Consider the following 23,379-nt stretch of genomic DNA (forward strand, 5'->3'; position numbering starts at 1 on the left):
TTTTAAAAAATCAATAACAGGACTTTAATTCATCCAGCCTGTAATCAAACTTCTCACTGAAAATTTAGACTCTGATAACTGTAATGATGATGATAACGTTAACAGACTGTTAAGCGTAGAAAACAAATTATGCCCCGACCTCACCTCCCCGCGGGGTACAACCCATAGGTTCTGTAGCGTGACCATGTCGCGTGACGGATTTGATTAAAAGAATTATATGTTAGCATTAACATTTCTCGGCCAAAATAACCAAAACAAAGATTATTTCCTTTGCTGGTATAAAAAGCTGTTCTATTTCATGTTCGTTGTTACATTTCATGCTTTTTGTCGAAATAGTTGCTTAAGTTTTGAGTGATAATTATTATTCACATCCGTTTTAAGTTTCGCTTTCGTTTCTTAAACTGAGCCAGCAGCTTCTAGAAGTTAAGACAAGCCGGAAGGATTGACAGTGAAACAGTAGAGAAGGCCGAGTAACGTAGCTGTTTAAAACTACAGTCGGTTAAATCGCCTGTTAATTTTGTTGCCTGATGGAACTGCTCGACGAACTGGTGTTAAGACATATTGCAAGTTTCCTTGATCCGAAAGACATTGTTTGTTTACACAGGACATGCAGAAGGATGCATACAATGTTGCCTGAAGTTGTTGTGACCGAGTATCAGTGGAAAGGAGAGGATTTTCACATCTTTGGTCCGAGAGGTGGTCACTGGGCTCCTGAACATTATTTTGACGGACCGGTACTCCCGGGTAACGCGATAAAACTAGAATCGTCTGTGCTATGGGAAGATCAAGGTTTTGGGAACAGGAAAGGGGAATTGTTCATTCATTTGATGCGACCAAGTCGTACAGGAAAACCCCTCCAGATAGCAGAACACCGACAGTTGTTTGGTATCGCAGAGCACTACGAAAAGACGGCACATAAAGTGCTTAGTAAAGAAGATCCCATCATAGCTGAGTCAAGAAAAGGTGATTTCTATAGATTTATGAGGAATGCTGGTGGCGGGGGAGGCCATCAACTGAAAGTTAAAAACTTCAGAGTCAAGGCTACACTTTGCGAAGTCAAAAACTGAGATAATCGAGTTTCAATAAATAAACTGGTGTCCTTTTGCTTAAAACAAGATAATTTGGTTTTAGAGTTTCTAAAGGTGACTTTTCAGGTATTGTCTCCTAATTAATCTATCAGTATCATGGCACCCCTCCAAGAAGAATGGCACTGGGACATTAAGAAGTTTTCTATAAAATACACAACATAAAAAAGTGTCAGAGCCTACTCAAACCTACATTAATCAATCTGGGGTCTGGGGAGTTAAACATCAAGCTAGCTGGTATTTCTTACAAAGATTGCCAGTGTATGCAATTGAGTGTAGATGTAATGTAGTTTAATTGTGAATAAATACTCTTCTTTGTTAGCAGAAATGTTTGCACTGCCATAACATATGAAGAAAAACTCAATTAAATTACTGAAAACTGATCATCATAAAACTCAGAAAGCTGCAAACACTTTGACTTGATTCTGATAGATGGATTGTGTACTGACCAATCACAATAAATTTCAGGACATGTGAGAAACACTACAAACTACAATCTATCATCATTGCTATTTCAGTTTAGTTTCGTGACACCTTGATAACATTCCATAAATATTTCTGGTGTTCACAATTTTCTGACTTTCACAGGAATATCTTTTATTTATTTAGATCAAATATTATTCTGCAGGCATTATATGTAGCTGTCAGTGATTGGGATTGTATGCAACATGTAAGATGAATACTTCTATGGCCAATACTTGGCTAATTAACAATTAACTGTCTGTATTACTATGAAGCTCTAGACTCTCAGGTATTTCAGGAAAATGTGAAAACTATGATTGAAGAACAAAAAAATTGAAAATTGTAACAAATTTCCTGATTTATACAGCAATTAATATAGAACACAGTATCAATAAGTATAAAACTTAATCAAACTAAAATATATCAATAATAAAAGTTATTAAATATTGAGGCCCATAAAGCAATAAGAAGCAAAAAATTGTCATCACTAATTTCATCATGTATAAATCAAAACATGGTAAAAGCTGCCATAAAAGAGACTTAGGTTAACAACTAATGCTAATTTTCTTTGGTTGCCTCATTAGTAGTTCCAGGCTCCTCCTCTTCCCTTAAGAATGGAAAGGTATATAAACATATTCCAAAGTCAACAACTTTAACTAACCCCTCCCTAACTAATTGTTACCTGAGAATCATCCTTTCTATACCCTTACATCCTTACTTAATCCCTGCTTCATCAAAAAGTCCTTCTCACAAGTCAGAAGGAGTGAACAAAAAAAAACATTGATGTTAGCAAGCTGTGTCTCACCCCCAGCAAGGCTGTTCATTTATCAATCAAACCTATTTTATTAGTACCAAACAAGATGTCATATGAGGAGAGAGACTAGCTTTAAATTAGCTATTTTGTGGGCTGGTGCTGTTTTGTATCTAATACTATGCAAAAAATATAATTTCATCTACAGTAGATTTGTAAGAAACTATAGTTTGCTCTTAATCATTCATCAGGAAAGCCATTATCTTGCACAATTGTCCTATACACCTCAGCTGAAAGTTTTGGGGTCCGTGGTCGGTTGGGGTCATTAAAGTTTACATGATGAATGCCAAATCTAAATCGATAGCCATCATCCCATTCAAAGTTATCCAAAAGTGACCAAACAAAATATCCCTTCAATTTGACACCATCCAGTTTCACAGCTTTCAAAGCTTCATTGATATATCCTCTCAGATATGTGACACGGTCTCTGTCTTGGAGAGCAGCAGGTAACTCTAGATCATGTTCACCATGAGCACTGAAACCATTCTCAGTAACAATGATTTCCGGATCATTGTATTGTTCTTTCAACCACACCAGCATTTTGCGCATACCCCAAGGAACACAATATAACCAAGAGGGGTCCCCTGAAGAATACAATTGATAAAAAATAAATAAATAAATATCAGTTCTTTAAAATTTTATTTAGTAATACATTTATGACTACAAACAATAGAGGGCTTCATTTCATCTTTCAGATTGTTCTAAAGTATGATTCACATCATGATTATAAATGAACTACATTTTCTTACAGCTGGGTTTAATCAAACTGGAAATCCATAGATGGAGAATTATTATGACAGATAAAATAAACAATGTAGTAAGTAGACAACAATAAACACCACAAATACTGCTGAAATGTGAGATTATTAAAGAGAATAACTGCTGAAATATGATTATCATGGTATAAAGAAAAAAAGCCAATTAGGTGTGAAAATTTGAAACTGTAAGGTGTCATCTCAATGCCACAAATATAATTCTAACCTTTCAGCCATGTTGGATCCCGTGATGTCTTCATTTCCTGATCAGTAAAGTAACCCCATGTGACATTTTCCTCTTTGGACAAGTCATGATATTCTGCAAATGACACTGAATAGAAATTAAGAGCTAAAAAGTCAGCGGTGCCCTTAAGTAACCTCTTTTGTTCTGAAGTGAAGGATGGAAGCCTGCAATAAAAGTAAAAAACTGTAAACTGATGGTTGTTTATCAGGGGGCAATAAGGGCAGTGAGTATAGACCTGTAGGGTGTCAGTCAAAATAACATTGTCATTGACATGAAATAGTAATTTCAGTCATGGTATCACACTTAAATATGATCTCAAACAAACCTGGAAGTCAGTCCTTGTGCTTTATTTTTCTCCAAAATGCGCTCCTTCATGATCTCGGGATAGTCACCATTCACAAACACCGGGTGGGCCATCCAACCCAGGAACCACTGCATGCCACGATCAGCTGCTTTGATATCTTCTTCCTTGTCAGTCTTGGGTTCAAACCACTGTGCATTAACCACAATGCTCACCTTCCCTTTCTGCTTTTGTCTAAATTCCTTGTTGTAGGTGTGCCATGCTTTTGCATGGGCAAGCAACATGTTGTGACCAGCTGCATCAAAATGAGCAAGAAAACAGGTTCATTTAGAGAACATAAATTTACTAGCTATGGCTGAAAATATTTTCCTAGCTTTGAAAGGTATTAACCCAGTGGTCTTTTTTTTTTTTTCATTTCAGGAAAATATTTTACCTTGGACTCAGATGCTGTCCATCAAAATGTTTTGCACCCCTAAGAATTATTTTTTTGTTCTTTTCACATTTGTTGGATAGGTATGTACAAAGATTCCAAGCAACATATCAGCTCTTCAGAAAAGTAAAAAAAAAACCAGCCCTCCATCTTCATTCCTCCCAAAGAAGCCTTGCACAATTTGCATACCCCCCTCCAACATTAACCTAACCCCCAAAAACAAACTTCAGTGTTCTTCCTCAACCCACCATCTCTATGGTTACTTACCCTGGTAAGGTCCACTTGCCATGTCTTTTATCCCAGGTGCAAAAACACCAAGACCATAAGCATCTAGTGCTTCCTCGTGAGGTTCATTAATTGTAAGCCATATTTCAACTCTGTCTCCAAACTCTTTGAAACAAAACTGAGCATAATCATTAAAGATATCAGATATTTCGGGATTATACCAGCCACCAATATCTTGCAATGCTTGCGGCAGATCAAAATGGTAGAGGGTCACAGCAGGCTTGATCCCATTGGCTAAGAGAGTGTCAATCAATCTGTTATAATATTTGACCCCAAGGAGATTCACTTTGTCTGCTGTTCCCTGGGGTAACACTCGGGACCATGAAATGGAAAATCGATAGTAACCAACACCAAGGTTTTTTAGGAGTGACACATCCTCTTCGATTTTGTGGTAACTATCGCATGCGACATCCCCAGTGTCATTGTTATGTATTTTACCCTCAATGTGACTAAAAGTATCCCAGATGCTGGGGCCTTTTCCATCTTCGTTCCATGCACCTTCGATCTGATAGGCCGCGTTCGCTGCTCCCCAAATAAAATCCTTAGGAAATTTCCCGTGAATAAATCCTTCTTCTGCTTTAGCTGTTGGAGACTAAATGATCATAAGATAGTGAAATGATTTAATGATTTGCAAAGCTTGCTAGTAAATTCTTTGTTCGTTCATTTAAAATTCAATTGTTCTGCCCTCGCACGAAAGGCAGATGTTATCCTATCGAGAGAAAATTAGGTCAGGCTTACCGACATTGTCGCATCAAGTTCAAGAAATACCGCGATCAGCTGAAATAAAGATGTAAATTTGATAAACGTGATTGTAATCATTCGATTGTTCCCGCTTTGAAGGGAAAAGAGACACTTAACTAACAAGAAAATCAACTGGTTAAGCCTCCCACCTTGCACTGTGATTTCCCCTCATTGTCAAACGTGTAAACCCACAAAAGATTGCGTTAAATTTGATCAATTATTAAATAATTTCAATAAAATAAAAGAATAAGCTATCCTTACCCCTCAGTTATCGCACGAGCGGGAGAATGGGAGCTAACAAACGCAATGAACCCTACCGCTTTGTAATCGTATTACCTGTAACATTTTCGTTTCTTTAAAACAGAACACACACGGGAAAAAATTGAATCTAGATTTGCTTTTAAAATGCCGAAAAGCTTACCAGACATATATGCGCAAATATGAAAAGAACATGCCAGCGCCAAAATGAAGAAAACTTCTTTCGCTTTTTCACCGTTCGTAGGTGGTTTTCGCAAGAGCCCTGGTTTTCGTCAAAATGGGGAATCACGGTAATTCATAATGGCCCTGATAAACAAGTGAAAGTTCACACAGAATGGGATAAGTACTTTTAAATTTTCTTTAAGGCAATAGGCCAGGATTTTCGTAAAAATTACTTCATAAAAGATTTCTCTGAAATGTATAAATTAATTCTCGCGTGATTAATCTGTAAGTGGGAGGCTTAGGTAACGTCACGCGATATGGTAATATTATTACTGCTGTAGCATTTTGTTCACTCGTCCTAATAAGCCTTACAGTCATGGCTGAAGGTCGGGATGAGTTTTTCAATGGATCATTTCCCGATGATTTCATGTGGGGTACGTCAACTTCGGCGTATCAAATCGAAGGCGGCTGGGATGCCGATGGTAAAGGCCCAAGTATCTGGGATAGATTTACTCAAGCCGGCGGTAACACGCACATGAATCAAACAGGCGACATAGCTTGTGATTCTTACCACAAGACCGACGAGGATATCAAGCTTTTGAAAAACCTCGGAGTGGGATATTACAGATTTTCAATCTCATGGTCGAGAGTATTACCAAAGGGTACGACTGACGAAGTGAATCACGCGGGAGTGAAATATTACAACGACTTAATCAACTCGCTGCTTCAAGATGGCATCACGCCAATGGTGGCGTTGTACCATTTCGATCTTCCCCAAGCACTGCAAGACGAGTACAATGGCTGGTTGAATCCAAAGATGGCCGACGTTTTCAACGATTATGCCAAGTTTTGTTACGAGACGTTTGGCGATCGCGTGAAATGGTGGATCACAATCAATGAGCCGTGGGAATCCGCTCTTCTTGGTCACGGATTCGGTTTAACACCTCCAGGGAAGAAAGACCTTCGCTCATCAGTATACAGAGGTAGTTGAACTGTTATATTTCCTACTCAGTGATGTATTGAAGAGTTCGTATTCAAGCACATATTTCTTGTGGTAAACGAATTACTAATACAAATATTTGTTTAAATAAAAGATCGATACTGTGTTTACAAATTTCATATCAGTCTTCCCTATCAGCTAAGAAATGAAAGTGAAAGGATGATGAGGAAAGAGCCACGGTTTCGACGATTCTTTTCGCTTTCTTTTGAATATTTCGTTCATCATCGCTATGTCATTCACAGTCACGCAATCGTGTCACATCCTCTTCAGAACTCTTCTTGTGGCTTTCAAAAGACATGATTATTTTTCCTTCACTATGCGTATTTGCAAGTGTTCGTTTCCGTCTCAAGAAAAATTACCTTAAGAGCTTAAGCAAACCACGACGGCGACGGCAACGAGGACGTGGAAACAAAAGATCTAATTAGCAGAACAATAGCTCAACACGTGCGTTTTAAAACTTTGACATTTCTTTAGCCGTCCTATGCAAAACAACAACGTGAAATCACCACAATTTGTGTCGCCTCCGCGAACCGAAACTGCCACGGCAAATTATTTTAATTTCCATTTGGAACTCAGCGCTTCTTTTATACGTTATGCTGAAGTTGAGGTGTGGCGCCACGCCGTATGAGACGGTAAACATGCAGCCATTTTTTAAATTCTAATTGAAGGCATAAATTCTTTTTTAATCGAAGTCTTCCTTGAAGTTGCCGTCCTGACTGCTCAAGGTCCCTATTAAGGGAGACATTTTCACCCACACAAGCTTTTTTATTCGTTCTCAAATGTCCACATTACTGGGTTTCACGTACGGTTTCTCATACTGATCAAACTCTCCGTCTATCTCCATTAGTTGCCTATGTAATGCTCCTTGCTCACGCCAAGGCATGGCACACATACGATCAAGTCTTCCGCGGTTCACAGCAAGGCAAAGTATCCATAATTCTCAATGCGCAATGGGGAGAGCCTAAGAGTGACGCACAAGCTGACAAGGATGCCGCAGACCGAAGTCTGGAGTGGTGGCTCGGTTGGTTTGCTCATCCAATTTTCGTCAACGGGGACTGGCCCGACATTATGAAAAAGACAGTGAAAGAGAAAAGTGACGCTAAAGGAATACCAAATAGGTAGGAAAGTCAATTTTTATTCGCATGAGAGTATTCTGCGATCATGGCAATCGTGGATTCTTTTTTCAATTTAAGGTGGAGCTAAAAAAAAAAAAAAAAAAGAAGACCTCCGACTCTTGCGCTGTTTTACTTGCGCGTTTCCCCACTCCCCGCACGAAAAAAGTACACCTAAGCACAGGTTCGTAAGCAAGATGGTAAGAGCGTATTTAGTTGAGGCAAAGGGGAACCTGTGACTCTTCTCTTTATCCGGCAAAACTGATGGGTAATAAAAATAAAACAACCCAACATGCTTCAAAATGCCAGAGAGGACGCTGCTACTGGAATTCGCAGCTGCATCCCCTGTCAGACCCGGCCCTGTAACTATCATGCATGTGAAGCAAATAAAACCCATCTTACAGCAAATACATGGGTAAACTGCAATGCTTGATCAGATTAAAACTTAGCAGCTCTGGGCTTAGCAACTTAGAACATAATTGTTAGGAAATTGTTCAAATTGATTCTATAGTCCTATTGTGAAACTGACAAAGTGACGCAGTATGTCAATCTCCAATCTTCTTTTATTTTTGTACTGAGACACAAACAAACGACTACTTTTAATTCGATCGAGTGCCCAGATCAGTTTTTACTTCTCATACTTGATCATGTTCCTCTTCTTTTCCCTCAGACTTCCTGAGTTAACTGATCCAGAAAAACAACTCATTAAAGGAACAGCGGATTTCTTCGCTCTGAACATGTACAGTGCATTCCTTATTGAACATCAAGCATTCCCATCGGGCGTTGACTGGAACTACATGACTGATCAAGAAATGAAGACGTCTCCTCATCCGTCGTGGCAGCGAGGTAAGTCATTTGCTTTCAGAGTCCCTAACATATTTAATTAATTAGGGACCGGCAGGTAAGAGGCTCCTGGGAGCGGTCATTATTTATCCCCCGGGAGGGAGGGGAGGGGTAGGATGATTTTGGTTGTATCACAATAAAATGTTAACAGATCTCCCATAAAGCTCTCTAAAATTTTATGATTTCCCCCTTCCCCCCCCCCTCCCCCCAATCATTAACAGTTAATTTGCTGGCAAATTTCTGTAGTCGCCCTTTATCATCTGTTGGCGACGGCTGATTCCCCTACCCTTACAATCCCCTTGAAAACCATGCAATCATTGGCACCCTTACAGCCAGGCGATGAATAAGGACTCTTCCCCTAATTAACATCAAGGCATTCCTTCTTACAAATCTCCCAGTTATTTCTTCCTTTACCAGGTGCCACTGTGTGGTTGTTCAATACTCCCTGGGCCTTGCGTAAGCTGCTCAACTGGGTGAAAGAACATTACAATGACCCTGAAATCATAATAACAGAGAATGGGTTTGCCGTCGATGGTGAAAATGAGCTTACAGTTGAAGAAGCCTTAAACGACGAGAAACGAGTCAATTACTTGACCTCTCATGTGAACGAAGCCTTAAAGGCAATCCGTCTGGACGCGGTTCGATTAAAAGGTTACTTTTACTGGTCACTTCTGGATAACTTTGAATGGATGGATGGATATCGAGTCCGTTTTGGTATACACCGGGTCGATTTTAATGATCCTAATCGAACCCGCACCCCCAAAAAGTCCGCAGAGGTGTATAAAGAAATCATTCGCAACAATGGTTTCCCAAGATAAAAGGATGAAAAGTCGGAGTTGTGATATCTTAACGAATGTAAACTAAGCCTAAATCCAGGGAGAAATGTTAACATGACCGAGATCGTTATACTAAGGAAACGTGTAAAAGATTCTCAAAAGTACGTATGTTTTTCGATACCTGAAGGGCGGAAGTAACTAACCTGGAATGTTCCTTATTACAGAGAGATTGTATTCGGAGTTTGCCTTGATTTCGACGTTTTTAACACAAGGATAGCATGTAACCTACCTCCATTGTCGATCAAACTGGTCTGCCTATGCAGATATATATACATATATATCTATTAAAGCAGGCGAAGACTTAGTTGTTGCTGTTGTGTTTTTCTTTATTTATTAACTCGTCTGAGGACAGAAGAAGCCCCCCCCCCCCCCCCCCCCCACCCGCTCCACGAGTCGCTTACCACAAATTTATGACCTTCATTAACCAGACTATTCAGTTTTGTGAAGAGAATTTCATTGTAAATGCTTCAATCACAAACTTTCGGCTAGATTAGAAAAGAAGACTCACACGCGTTTCATACCGCATCAAAAAAGTCTCCCTGCTTTGGTATCTTTCTCCACTACTAGCGCCATTCAAATTTCCCGCCCTCAGCACCGGCTGCGACCGTGTATGTTTTTCCGCCATTTATGATAGTGCCAAGCTTTGTAGCTTTTTTTAGCGTTACTTATGCATTTATTCTGTTCTTATCTTGAAATACTCCCTCAAAGAAACAATTAATAGTTTGATAAATAATAATAGTTTGACAAATAATAGTTTGAAAGCGAGAGCAACACATAATAAAAGAAAATGCTTGAACTCGAGGAAGTCCTAATCATTCATCGCAACGTGCGTGAAGACTGGGCTCTGGATGCACAACAAATTATGCAAAATGGCGGAGTTAAAAGCACCGGAATCTTGTGGATCTCTTCGTAGTTTGTGCATAAAAATTGTTCTCCATTATCCGAAATTGGCCGAAAAAGGATTCAGTTTGCTTCCTTTTGAGGTCATTCAAGCTATTCTTGATGCTTCTGTTCACAATCGAAGTATAGGTCTGATACAGCAGGTCTTGAAATTTTGGCCTTCGCCTGTGGCTGTCTTAAGCGGAGTTTCAAGCACCTCACGTGACGAGGAATTTGTTGCAAGGGCTGTAGTTGAGTACATTTCTAAAAGGGACGAAGCTGATAAAGTCCAAGTTATCGACCTAAGGCAAAGAAATATTGGTGAGTTTAGTAGGCTGTGAATTTTTATGCGCAAGTCAACGTAAATCCCCGCTCATTTAACTGCATGGCACTTTGTTAGTAACTTGTATGATGCCCCGCACTTCGAGCTAAGGCCAACTTATTCGTCTTATTGAAGCTAGTGACCCCGCTCAAATCCCCCACTCCTATAAAAAAATTAAAGGTGGTATACATAGCCTATTGTTAATCCTTTAACTTTATTACATAAATATTAGCTAATAATGTCAATCATATATTCAAAGCATTCTTACCTTCTTGTCCAAAGTCAGAATATTTTCAATTCAAGTCCCAGTTCACCTTGGTTGAAAGTGCCCTGGTCCTTTCCCCTGCTGATCCTGGATGACATGCAAAAGCTATTAAAGTCCCCAGTAACCATAGCCTGTACACCTATCAAATGATGGAAAACTCCCTGCAAATGCCCCACTAACTCCCAGTGATGAAGGGTTTTTACATTAACCAGTGCAGTGATGTTACATATTATTAGTTACCATTTTACTCATTGAATGTTAATTACTTACCTGTTGACCCAAAAAATCTGAAATAGTACTTTTCAAAACCCTTGTTACTTCCCCCAGTAATACAATATAGCAGTGCTCTGAGTCCATAAACCCAATGAAATTTGAGAAACTGAAAACTGAGAGAAAAACCTTCACAAGAAGTCATTGATCATCTGAAAAACATGGCTTTATGCCAAAAAATTTGCTAAAATTTATCTCCTCCTTCCTCTGCCCTCCCCCCCTTCCCAACCCCCATTGCATCCACCAACAGGAAAACTTGCTAAGAATAAAAGGCATACTAAAATTCAAAACTCAACATTTTACTGATTCAGTTTCCTGAAGTGTAAGCAAGAAAAGCAGGCTAACTATCATTAGTGCTCAGGCTACAGAATTTATCCTTGTTGAACTGGGATTTTTAAGAAGTTTAGGCAATATTCTGGTATTATGCTCTGATTGTAGGAATATGTCCACAATTATGCCATCGAATGCCTGCTTGATAACTGAGTATAGGCTTGCATGGCTGGGGGAACTCCCACAATCTACTTGACCACCTGTAAGAGGTCTTTGTAGTGGAATAGTTTGGAACTTGGGGCAAGAACTAAGAGCTATAACATATGTATCATATACTGTTATGTTTCTAAGTTAGATTGAGATGTGCATTTAGGTAAAGAGTATTGGTGATCCATAAATATGAATCAACTTACTGTAAAATCTCCTGTATAAATACAAATGTGGGGGAATCAAGTTAATTTATCTCCATTAAAAATTAAATGGAGTTCTACTTCAGAGACAGTTTTGTTTTTTAATCTATTTTTTTTAATATAAAAAAAGAATTATCTGGAGAATGATACACAGCAAACTCCAGGAGCATGTTGTTAAAAATTGATGGCAACAATAAGTAAAGATATAGTTATAATTGCAGGGCAATAATGTGAAAATCATTGTTGAAGATAGCAATTAATCACCCTTTACACCCTAATATCAGTATACATATACTGTTCTCCACAAATATCCATAGTCACTGTGGCCAACATAGAAAAACTTCTTGTTGGTGATCATTTCCTCTATTCATGATCTTAATGTTTGATTCAGGGGTGATTTTATGAGGAGAAATTAAATGCTAGTCACTCTTGGGGTGAAAGGGGTAAAGCAGAAACCGGTGAGGATGACTTCTTTAAAGGACTTTTGACAAAGGAGTCTCTTCCAGGCACACAATTTGTTTGAATTAGCAAAAAAGTAAGGCCAGTGTGGGATTAATGAAGTGTTGGGTTGTATTATTAAAATCTTCTTTACTGAATGAAAAATAATACAAACTTCATATTCATAAGTTAAAATACAAACTGGTGAAGTGACCAATGAGAAAAATCATATTGTGCTGGTAACAAAGCAAAATTCTGACAAAGAGAAATGCAAAATATATGCTGCTTATGTATTTGTCTAAAAGATCTACATAAAAATCTAAACTAGGGTAAATTCTCGGTGGTGCGTTCATCATGTGCGTATGTCAAAACTCAAAGTAATGAATTCAGAATTGTCAGGGATGCTGAATACTGCACCAATTAATGCGATACAACTCAATATGCAAGCACCCAAAGAAAATAATCTGTAGATCAAGAAAAGTTTTCAGTTACGTCTTGGTAATTGAGATAGTTTAATTTTCAGGATTCCTTGGTAGTACCGTTCTCTGCAGGGCTGTCATTGCAGCAAATAAAGACATTACATTAGCAGAAGTTACCAATGGAACCCCTTTTAATGTAGCTATCCATCTCAAGCCAGTTCTTGCTGTGTATGCAGACATTTGTGTGAATTACAGTAATCCCGAGACGGTATTGAAAGCATTGGAAACAAAGAATGGTTTTGTTCAACTCTGTATCTCTGCTTTTAGTGCAGTAGAACTTGGAGATAATAGACTTTCTGGTCTCTTGAGAGTTCTTAATTCAGACCATTTGGTAGTATTGGATTTGTCATATAATGGATTGGCTTATTATGACAACGTCAGCGTCGATTTGTCATCGATTTTCCAAGAGATGCAAAAATTCACAAAGTTGCGCGCTCTAGCACTCTCTTACAATTCCTTGGGCGAAAGCCATTTGATGAATCTGTGTAAGGTTTTGGAGAAACTTCCATGCCTCGTATCTCTCGATCTCAATGGTAACTATGTTGGTGGTTGCATTGGACTTCTTTTGAACAGCGTCAATCAACCACTGAAGTGCTTACGATTAGAAAACGGCAGAATATGCGATAGCGGAATTAGGAGCATTGCATGTTCCAAACATTCAACTCAACTCACCGAGTTGGATATTTCTTTTAACTGTCTTTCGTCAGAATGCCTTCCTAATCTTGTCTTTATTTTGGAGGCGTCCAAGAACACCTTACAAAGCCTGAACGTTTCAGGAAACGAGGTTGAAACAGTGTTAGACCTAAACTGGCAAACAATTTGTTGATCTACTCTCAGTATAGACTATCTCTCAATAAATGGATTTTGGATTGTTCACTAAATAACAAAGTTTTTACGTTTCTTCTTATCTTAAAAGGTTCCGGAAGTTATTACAAACAGAAAATAATAAAAATCTTTTATTTCGCTGTTGATTAACGTAGTGCGTCCCTATTGTCACGGCAACTTTTAGTGATTCTCTGTCAACCGACAGCTGTTTGGTTTGAAAGTCGCTCCGACTAAAGCCTGCGGGAAGACCTTCGTTATAATGACTTCGGCACGAGCAGTTCTTCACCCGCCTGCGGGAAAGTACAAGGCCTTGAGCGACACGAGCCAGCTAGAGGCATGAAGAGGGGTCTAGCATTGATAATGATTATTAGTGCCAGATCTTTGGCAAATCAACCTCCCCCAACTCGTCTCAAATCTTACTGCGGGCGGAAAAAGAGATGAAACGCGCATCCTGCTTGTTTTCGAATTCTGCAATTTTTTATAAGCATTGTTTTCCCAAATAAAGCTAAATTGCTAATGCGTTTTCTTCCATTTAATAATTGAAGATGTTGTCTTATGAACGTTCTAAATCTCCTAATTGAATACTTCCCATATTTTTGTTTCCTGTTTGTTTGAAAATGTCTCAACCGGGAAAGGTGAAGTTATGTATCGATCACCACTAGGTATTGACCACTTTAGAGTCAAAAACGTCTTTTGACTCTTCATGAGTTAGAGAAAGGCTATTTTCCATTTCGCCTCCTGTTTGATTGACGTGAATATTTGTAAACTTATGTTACTAGTGAAAAACTGCTCTTATGTTTTTGTCCTGCCATCTTACTTCTTGTTTTTCTGTGCCGGCTATCGCACCAGAACCTTTAAAAAATATATCATTGTAAAGGATTGAAAATTAACCCCACCACAGAGTCAATGAACAAGCTGAGCTAAAAGATAAAGCGTTCTTTATTTGACCACTGGAAATAACCGCGGGGTGGCTGGGTGGCTGGGTGGCTGGTCTAAATTTTCAACTGACAAAACACAAAATTATAAAGACGTAGTTAGAGGGAGTAAATAATTAAAGGTAATGAATTTGATGTCCTCGCAGCAACCTTCCTGTGAAACTTCTGATAATATAAACCAACCACGAGACTCTCATTACCCATAGTTTTAGAAGTAATCCTGAAGAAAAAACTGTAAATAATTGGCGATGTGCGTTTCGAAAAAAAAAAACATTGAAGTGCATATATCAATTTCTCTAGTCTTCGTTTTTTTTCCTTTGACATTGTACTCCCCGAGGGAAAAGTGGGTAAAAAAAGAGTACAATACATAGCAACTTTTGGAGTTGTTTACGCACTTAATAAACTAGGTGGGTCGTCGGTAAGTGCTCGACTGCGAAGATGTCAAGCCGCCAGCGAATTCATCTCTCTCGTTCCTTGTAATCAGAGCTGGCTTTTGAAAATTGCCGCTAATTTACGAACCCATTATGCTTTGTCGTTGTAGTTGTGCCGAATGCCATTAAGAATTGGTAAAATTTACATAAAACTGCGTTATTATGATATGTTTTGGTTACTTTGTTTTTCTTTAGTATTCCTTGTTAGTCAGTAACAATCCATCTAACCACCTCAGTAATCAGCTTGAGAAAAGGCCCTGAACTCCTTGGTTCGTCGTTGATTTCATTCACCCACTGAATTTACGCAAGCGTGGGAAGATTTGCCTCAGGGTAACCTCGCATCTGCAGCAGATGCTGGAGTCTTAGTCCAAATAAATATATAGCTGATGAACTTGTAAAACAAAGAGAAATTAGCCAAACCTCAACTGCTGAGGTTTTGACTAAAAGCCTGAATTGCAGCGACGAGTTTGACGCATCAGTGCGGAAGAACCGGCCTAGCAGCCTCGATTCGTTGATTTTCCAGATTGTTCAGAGTTGCATGGTCTCTGCTCTTGATTTCAATTACTATAGTGTGTCAGTTCAAAGTGCACAAACAGATATACCGCCAATAACAATACTAAAAAAAAAAGGAAAAAAAAAAAGCAAGAGATCTGGTCATGTTTACCCACTCCTACATGCATCAAAATTGCTAATCTATGGAAATTTCTTGGAGGAAGAATCCCAGATTGACGGAAACGCAAACCGTGCGGATAGATGTAAAACTAGAAAGACTCCTTTCCAAACAGGCATTTAAAAGTTAGGCAAACAATCCATGTCACCTTTGATAACCCTTTGCTCAACACGAGAAGAAAATAATTAGTTCTAAACAGGAACAAGGAAAAAGGAATTAGCTGCCATGCGTTAAGTTACGAGGAGATGTAAAAATTAATCATTGGCAACATTAATTTCAGATGAGACAGGCCATAGGAAGAAAGCAATATATCTGCATAGAAATTTTTTTTGCCGCCTTGGGTTCCTTACATTCGACATGTAGAATTTCAAACTCGCCCGCACTAACAATTCTTGTGTAAACGTTTAGGCTTAGAGGAGGGCTATGTTATTATTAGTATTGTTTTTATTATTCAAATTTGTTTTCCCAAGAGAATATTAGTTGTTCTCTTAGTTTTCCTAGGTAAGTTTTTAAGAACTCATTTTTTGGTCTCGTTTTCTTGGCACTTTCATGCTGATCTATTCTTTCTCGCAATTTATTTTCTGTTACTATCTCAATCTCTTTGACTGTTAAATTATGCTAATTTATTGAATCGCCTGAGCGAGCTTTGAAAGGTCTGAAAGGACCCGCGAGAGGTGTATTCATTCGAGAATGTTGCGTATGCAAAATTGCTGTCACGCGATAATCAAGTGGTCAACTATGACAACAATATCTTAACTCAAGCAGGATGTCTTCGAAAGTTGTTATTTGCTTTTCGTTCTTTCATAAATCGATCGATTTTTTTTGTTGTGAGAGAAAGCGTAACGGTAGCTGACATTGATATGATCGTATCGCCATTAATTCTCTGCTTTGGAGCGTTGTTCAACCTCTATGTCGCGTTGTACTGCTTTCAGTGCTCAAGATGGCGGTCGTCAAACAACTTGAAATATTTCATCGTGTTCCAGACGATTGTCAACACCGGCAATTTGTTCGCTCATCTTGTTTTGCTGCTCCGTGACGAGCTTAACGATTTTGACGAGATCGCAAGAGTGGGAGATCACACAATTTGTGACATCTTGCCCAACATCACAGCATGTTTTATGTCGCTGTCCGTGTTCAACCTTACCGCGTTTGTTGTTGTGCGCTATTTAACGAACGAGCGTCGATGGACACTGTCTGCTCTAAAAATCGTATTCACACTGCTCGGAATCGTTGTGTCATCTGGGCTGCTTTTGTCTCCAGCTTTGAGTTATTTATATCATCAAATGCCAGTTCTCAAGTGTAATGGTTGTTACTGTCCGTCACCGGGTATGATTTGGGAGGCTAATTTCGATGTATGGCTCTACGGTTATATGGTAATCTTGCTTCAGTTTGTTATTCCAGCGATCATTCTTTCTACAGCGGTGCTCAGAGGCCTTGCAAGACAATTGGAAGAGACGCGTACTTTAAGAGAGAGTTGGTACAGATGGCGGTGCGGACTTAAAAGTACAAACATCGTTACTTTAGCTGTGTGTCTCTTTATAACATTTATTCTGCCAGTGAGAGGAATTCGCTTTGTTGCCGGAGAGCACTTCTTCCCGGACAGCACGAAGCGATTCGCTGAGATTGAACTTCTAAATTCTGTTTTTTACATCTTGGAAATCTCTTGGGCTGCAATCACCGCTATATTGCCAGTTTGCCTGAAAAATCTGACTGACGATGAAATTTCTGGTGAACAGAAGAAAGAAAACAACAATGCGGGTCGAACAATGAGCCCTCAAAACAAAACCTACTGCGAGGCTTTGGTGGAATTGGAACTATGGGAATGAGGAGCATATCGAAAGACCAAAGAAATTCAAGGTAATTCGACATGAATTTTCGCCTCAACTGGGTCGCAGTAAACCACATTTTCCGAAAGTTATTAAGAAGTAAACCACAGCGTCATGTTATGAAGTAACCACTCGTAACGAGGGTAATTTATCGTTACGATTAAGTGGCAAAAGTAATTCGGGTAACTCAACATGGATATGGTACAACTAGGACGCGCTAGAAACTATTTTTTGCAAAATTAATTTTAAACACAAATCAGCGGCTTATGTTTGAAAGTCAAATTAAACCCACGCGTGTGACTTTAAAATGAATTTTCAAGCATAACAAATTATAAGTTATTTTCTATTTTGAAAAAAATCCATATTTATGCGTCATCTTCATGTAATTTTACAGCTTTAAACTGCAAAAGGCGGAGTTGGTGCTGTATCGACTTGCAAATCTTATAGCCATGTAAAGCTTGTATGAAATTGATTGATAGTTCCTTCGGTGCACTTATTTAATATGCTGGTCATGTTTGCATTTTTTTTCTACCTCCTTGTGGTCTTTCAAAGAAGCTCTCAATGGACTTATAGTTTTTACTGCTAACGGTTACAATTTGGCCAGTTTACGGCTAACAGTTAATATTTTTCCTTTGTTGTATCAGGAAAGCTTTTGCTTTTAATTTCCTTTACGACTAATTTTTAAAATAGTCAATTTTTACACCTTGCGGCTATTTTTTTTGTCCGTTTACGGCTATCGGTTAACCCCATTGAGACCCTTTACAAAATCTAGCAAAACGTACCTGGTGGCTTTCGAGTATTCAGACCGAAATGCAAGGGTAACTATGACATCAAAAATGTATTAGAACTTGCATCGTAATGTTGGCAAAACGTCTGGGCAACATTTATTCTTTTATACACACAATATTGAAAGGTGGCAAATTTTGAGTTTATTCTTTGTTTTGACAAAGAAAGTTATGCTCCGTAGATACTAGGACAAAGAAAAAAATTTCCCGACCACACGCATTCGAACCTCAAACGTTCGTACTTTGCAGTTACAAGGGTTTGACTTAGGTTTGAACCTCCGTGTGAAGTAGAACGCCAGCAAATACGTTACAAATAACTCATAACCAGTAAGTAACATTATTATTTATTTCTAGCTTTCAGCACAGGCGACATTTATTCTTTTGTACATACAATATTGATAGATGACAAATTTTGAGTTTATTCTTTGTTTTGACAAGGAAAATCGTGTTCCGTATATACTGGGACAGAGAAAAAGATTTCCCAACAACAAACGTTCGTCCTATGCAGTTACGAAGGTTCTACTTTAGATCTGAACCTCCGTGTGGAGTAGAACGCAAGAAAATAAGTTACAAATAATTCATAAGTAAGTAACAGTAAGTAACATTATTACTTCTTTCTAACTTGAGGCGAGTACACGGAGCGAGATACTCGCCCCTTGCGCGCCTGAAAACGTTTAAAGAAAACCAAAACAAAAACTTGGCGCCTGTTTTGCCTTCCTATTTTATTCTTGACTCAGTTAGGTTCCATTCGGGGGCAATCAAGAGCCTAGTATTTTTAACCTCAGAGCACAACACTGTCTTTTCTACGATTTCTTCAACTGCAGCTCGCCATTCTATACCTGTATTTTGCCCGAATAAGCTGTTGCAATTACATAGCATATGAATGTGTTGATAATTTGTTTACATCATCCCAGGTGCTCTGCAATCCGTTGTATAATGGGGAATATTATTGATTTTACTGAGACTGATATTGATCGGAAATTATGTTCTTTGTAGTTTCGATCATTCTAGTTTACCTCTAAACGTTTTTCGATGGCTAATTCATGATGAGAGCAAAGTTTCTTTATTTTAAATTCCTCTTTGATTAACATATAGCTTCCAGGTGATTGTACGTGTGAATAATTATTTCTTTTGGTCGTTCGGTTAGAGTTTACGATTATTTCATTCATACCCATATCGCAGGCCTGGCCTGCTTAACGAGCAAGCCCTTCAATTTCCTCTTGCCTCTAAGGAAATTTTCTTTATTTGTTTAGTATTATTTTTTCCATATTCGTACATAGTTAAATTTGTCATGTTGACATGAAGGAGATTATTGTAGGATTAAGACTCAACAATACATGTTGGCATGTCGCTGATTTGACGCTGAACCTGTCCATGCCATTTCTTGTACCACTAAATGTAAGTAGAATAAACATCAAGGTTTAATAGGATCAGCAAGGAAATGAAATCTGTTATAAACGATTATGAACGGCAAAGAAACATGAGCGAACGTTTGTAAGGTCTGAAAGTATCGTCAGATATTATATTTTAACTAACAAGCCTTATGTATCAATTATTATTTAATCAATTATATTTAAATTATTGTAACGCGATTATTTTACGATCTGGTGAAAAGTTGTGTAACTGAACCTTGTGTAAGCAAGAAAGATTTGAAACCAAACATTCGGTGAAAGATTGAATGTCTCGCTTTAAATTTTACTGACTTAAGTACGAATTAAGTATCCTACTCTCTTAATACATAAACCCTTTAATTGTAATTAGCATTTAATTTCTCCATACGATATCACCCCTGAATTAAACACTGAGGTCAGGAGAATAAAGGAAATGATCAACCACTAAAGAGACTTTTGATTGCTCAACAAGCTCTCCTTGTCAGCACCTTTGGAAATGTGCAGAGAACAGTATGGAGAATATGCATGCTGATGATGTAAAATGTGAAAAGGTTTTTGAGTAACTTTAACGTTGTGGCTATTCAAAATTCTCTTGATGGGTTCCGTAACACCCTACCGGAATGTAAGGAATAACAGCAAAACCAGTTGCTGGTTCCTTCTCATCATTACTACCAGTAACAACTACAAGTTACAACTAGTAACATTCCTGATGAGAAGGAACCAGCAACTGGTTTTGCTGTTATTCCTTACATTCAGAGGGTGTTACGGAACCCATCGAGAGAATTTTGAATAGCCACAACGTTAAAGTTGCTCAAAAACTTTTTCAGACTGAAAGGTATAGTTTTGCAAAACCTAAGGATCCTGTTACGCAAGAACAACGAACCGACGCTATTAAGTCAATTCCGTGCAATTACCGTGATCACGAGTAATTGCACGGACAGACCAAACGTCAGTTTAGTACACGTTTGAAAGAGCGTCAAAAAAGCGGTCCTCTTTTGCGGAAAGGAAAATTCAAGAATACATGGTCGGTTGTGAGACCTGTTGTACATATCTTTTTTACATATCTTTTTTAAAGTTTGTTTTGTTGTGATGCGTAAGTTATTCGTCTTTGGCCTACTCTGCAGACGGTTTGCACACTACACTTGCAACCCCTGGCACCGTTAGACCAGGCGGCGCCCTGATTTTTCGTCTTTTCCTGCACAGTATCACGTTACGCAGATGTTCTCGAAAACTCTTAATGCGAAAACTGTACACTCCAGGATTAACGCACGAGTTGAGCACAATCAGGACCTCTCCTGCGTCATTGAACCTCTGTACACCCACGCCCCAGATCACTGTGACATGACTTATTAGGGCCGGAATCCAACAGATTGCGTAGATCGCGCTGACCACCAGCAGCGACACAGTCACTTGTTTGCGATGGCGAAGAAGAGCCGTCTGAGAAGCTTTCAATTGTGCACTCTCAACTGGCTTGACCCACAGGCGATACGCTACTCTGGAGTATAGGCATACCATAATGCACACGGGAACCACGCCTCCGAAAAGCATCCAAATGAGGCTGTGCGCTTTGAAGAATCTTTCGTCGGTGGTGTTAAAGTTACCACACCTCTCGCACGAGCCGGAATCGAAATAATAGTACTTGACCTCCAATAGGTCAACCATGTTAATCACAATGGAGACAAACCATGCAATGCCAATCAGTAATTTCAGACGCCCTTTGGTAAACTTTCCTCGATGACGAAGAGGATGGATTATGGCTAAGTAACGTTCAATGGCGATGTAAACCAAAAAGAAAATGGAAGCAGCAGCACCAAACCAGGCGATGTCTCCGTGTGTAAACCAAACGCACAACCAGCGTCCTGCCTCTCCCTCTGGGTGGGTTAGGTATTGAAAAAGTCCTTTCTTGAGACCAGTGGGCAAAGCGAACACCATGTCGGCCACGGCGAGGTTCACCAGTAAGTAGTTGAGTGTGGTTTGCATGGGTTTGTTCAGAAGGACAGTTAGAATGACCAGCGTTGTTGCCGATCAGGGATGTGAGTACAAGGATTAAACACACCGTGTCCATAATGATGAGAGAGGCTGCCTGAGAAACGGCCATCTTAAAATGACAACACTCAAATTAGGTTTGCATGATTAATTATATGCGTATTTGGTACCACGAGGAACAGTTGGAGACGACAATCAATGTTCTTAACTTAGTCGAGCATAAATAAGATGTGATCTTAATTATAAGAACCCTTCCACAGCGCAAACCATTCATTAGTTGTCTGTAACACTTATAATAAGAATACCTGAAAAAAATCACTCAGTTCTGATTGGTTAAGATAAATGCAGTTTTCAGGTAATTCAATGAAGAAGAGGGTTAATTCAGCCAGATTGAACAATTCCTTGAACTGTTTAGTTAGACTTTGAACTTTTATGCGCCTTAAAGATGTGAAAATATTATAGCATATTAATGTTTTGATCGTACGCGATTGTTTTGACCGAACGCACAATGTCATTTGCAGGGCTTGATTAATTTATTTTTTGCACCTGATGCGCGCACTTTGCTTCTGCATAATTATGATAAGCTATCTCGTATTTTTTTATGTATATTGGATAATAGTTAATCGCAATGATTTTTCTCGTGCAATTTGGTAATGAATAAGCACTTGTAATTTTTTCAAAGACAAAATTGCACGAGCCCGTGCGGCTCGTGCATTATTTGTTAGTCTTTGAAAAAATTCACTCGTGCGTATTTATTCCAAATTGCACATCGAAATCATGTGATTACCTAAGCTAAATGCATAAGAAAAAAAAAAAAAAGAGATTCCACCCTTATGCATGATAATACATCCCAAAAAAACACACCTTGAAATCCCACAAACACAAAGGATATATTTTTAAAAATTTAACCTAACAAATAATATCGTCACCAACAAATGTTTTGAAAATATAACTTTTTAAAACTTCTTTTGAGTACACAGTATGAACACCGGTTCTATTTTCAGAATTTCTGATGTCACTGTATTCCCACAATCTTGGGACAGACCCTTGTGACATGCTAAGTCCCCCGTGAGATTTAGTTTGAGAAAGTTTTTTGAAAATTAGTCTTTTAGATTCTGAACGAAGTGCGGCCTCTATGAATAGTTTACTTACGGTTTGAGGCGTGCACTCCAGTGGCAGGTGGTTTTTTTTCGTCTCATGCGAGAAACCAACAAGAGAAACGCAAAATCTCTTTCATCAGGATAGTATCGCTTGGAAATCACTGTGCGGAAGATAAAAGCTCTAGATAAAAAGTGCAGTTTAACAAGGCTGTATAAAAAAGGAAATGCTGTCATAGATAAGAAGACGTTTAGGTTGGAAAGTTCTTAATTTTCTGTGATTATTGATTTTTTAAGTTTTTTTTGTTTGGACAGCCAACATATGACAGTCGAACTTAATTAACCTCAAAGGCATCATACGTATACAAGATGAAAAAAAATAAACAAACACTTAAGGAGTTTTGTCATCGCGTTTCTCTTCCATACTGCCCTTTAATAACATTATAACACTTGAATTGACCATTTTTGTTGGAAAGAGATTGCAATATTGTCTGATTTTTAATTGTCTAACTCATGCTTGAACGTTCCTTTTCATTTAAAATTTTCAGGGATATCGAGTTATTTTCTGTTTTGACATTAGATATCCCTATGGGATGTGTTTCGCAGCTGCCTGTTCTGTACTCCAAGAAATTAGTTGTTATTTGAAAACTAAATTTCAATCTCCCATGCAAAAAGGGGCTGGCGGTGGGGGGGGGCAATTTATTTTTGAATTAAATTGTTATGGGACCTGAACATAAACGTGTTCGTTTTATGTATTCTTAACGGGGTACTGAAA

At 38.6% G+C, this 23,379-nt stretch overlaps 6 protein-coding genes across 8 annotated transcripts; 4 read left to right on the forward strand and 2 right to left on the reverse strand.

The window, feature by feature from the left end:
• The first annotated feature begins 241 nt into the window (after positions 1–241).
• LOC131774006 (uncharacterized) lies at positions 242–1,444 on the forward strand. The gene has a single exon (XM_059090009.2). The coding sequence runs from the start codon at positions 528–530 to the stop codon at positions 1,065–1,067; it is 540 nt and encodes a 179-aa protein (XP_058945992.1). The 5' UTR covers positions 242–527; the 3' UTR covers positions 1,068–1,444.
• A 469-nt stretch (positions 1,445–1,913) lies between these two features.
• Positions 1,914–5,412, reverse strand: LOC131774004 (cytosolic beta-glucosidase). 3 transcript variants are annotated; one of them, XM_059090007.2, is made up of 6 exons: positions 5,376–5,412; positions 5,112–5,150; positions 4,356–4,965; positions 3,683–3,953; positions 3,340–3,521; positions 1,914–2,942 (listed from the first exon to the last, which is right to left on the reverse strand). In XM_059090007.2, the coding sequence occupies exons 2-6, from the start codon at positions 5,115–5,117 to the stop codon at positions 2,539–2,541; spliced, it is 1,473 nt and encodes a 490-aa protein (XP_058945990.2). In that variant the 5' UTR covers positions 5,118–5,150; positions 5,376–5,412; the 3' UTR covers positions 1,914–2,538. The 3 variants fall into 3 exon arrangements, with proteins under 3 accessions (XP_058945990.2, XP_058945988.2, XP_058945987.2); XM_059090005.2 differs by having other exon boundaries at positions 5,264–5,382; XM_059090004.2 differs by lacking the exon at positions 5,376–5,412 and having other exon boundaries at positions 5,112–5,192.
• A 92-nt stretch (positions 5,413–5,504) lies between these two features.
• On the forward strand, positions 5,505–9,627 carry LOC131774005 (cytosolic beta-glucosidase-like). Its single transcript, XM_059090008.2, has 4 exons — positions 5,505–6,517; positions 7,382–7,652; positions 8,317–8,492; positions 8,907–9,627. The coding sequence occupies exons 1-4, from the start codon at positions 5,911–5,913 to the stop codon at positions 9,305–9,307; spliced, it is 1,455 nt and encodes a 484-aa protein (XP_058945991.2). The 5' UTR covers positions 5,505–5,910; the 3' UTR covers positions 9,308–9,627.
• A 320-nt stretch (positions 9,628–9,947) lies between these two features.
• LOC131774038 (leucine-rich repeat-containing protein 14) lies at positions 9,948–13,582 on the forward strand. Its single transcript, XM_059090051.2, has 2 exons — positions 9,948–10,525; positions 12,703–13,582. The coding sequence occupies exons 1-2, from the start codon at positions 10,174–10,176 to the stop codon at positions 13,482–13,484; spliced, it is 1,134 nt and encodes a 377-aa protein (XP_058946034.2). The 5' UTR covers positions 9,948–10,173; the 3' UTR covers positions 13,485–13,582.
• Positions 13,583–16,243: 2,661 nt separating this feature from the next.
• Positions 16,244–20,077, forward strand: LOC131774062 (uncharacterized). Its single transcript, XM_059090072.2, has one exon. The coding sequence runs from the start codon at positions 16,380–16,382 to the stop codon at positions 17,343–17,345; it is 966 nt and encodes a 321-aa protein (XP_058946055.1). The 5' UTR covers positions 16,244–16,379; the 3' UTR covers positions 17,346–20,077.
• Positions 20,078–20,330: 253 nt separating this feature from the next.
• LOC131774068 (neuropeptides B/W receptor type 2-like) lies at positions 20,331–21,613 on the reverse strand. Its single transcript, XM_066171419.1, has one exon. It carries the CDS (start codon positions 21,499–21,501, stop codon positions 20,635–20,637), a length of 867 nt encoding a protein of 288 aa, XP_066027516.1. The 5' UTR covers positions 21,502–21,613; the 3' UTR covers positions 20,331–20,634.
• Between the last annotated feature and the right edge of the window lie 1,766 nt (positions 21,614–23,379).

Source organism: Pocillopora verrucosa, chromosome 8, assembly GCF_036669915.1.
Source record: "Pocillopora verrucosa isolate sample1 chromosome 8, ASM3666991v2, whole genome shotgun sequence".
In the NCBI taxonomy this organism is placed as follows: domain Eukaryota; kingdom Metazoa; phylum Cnidaria; class Anthozoa; order Scleractinia; family Pocilloporidae; genus Pocillopora; species Pocillopora verrucosa.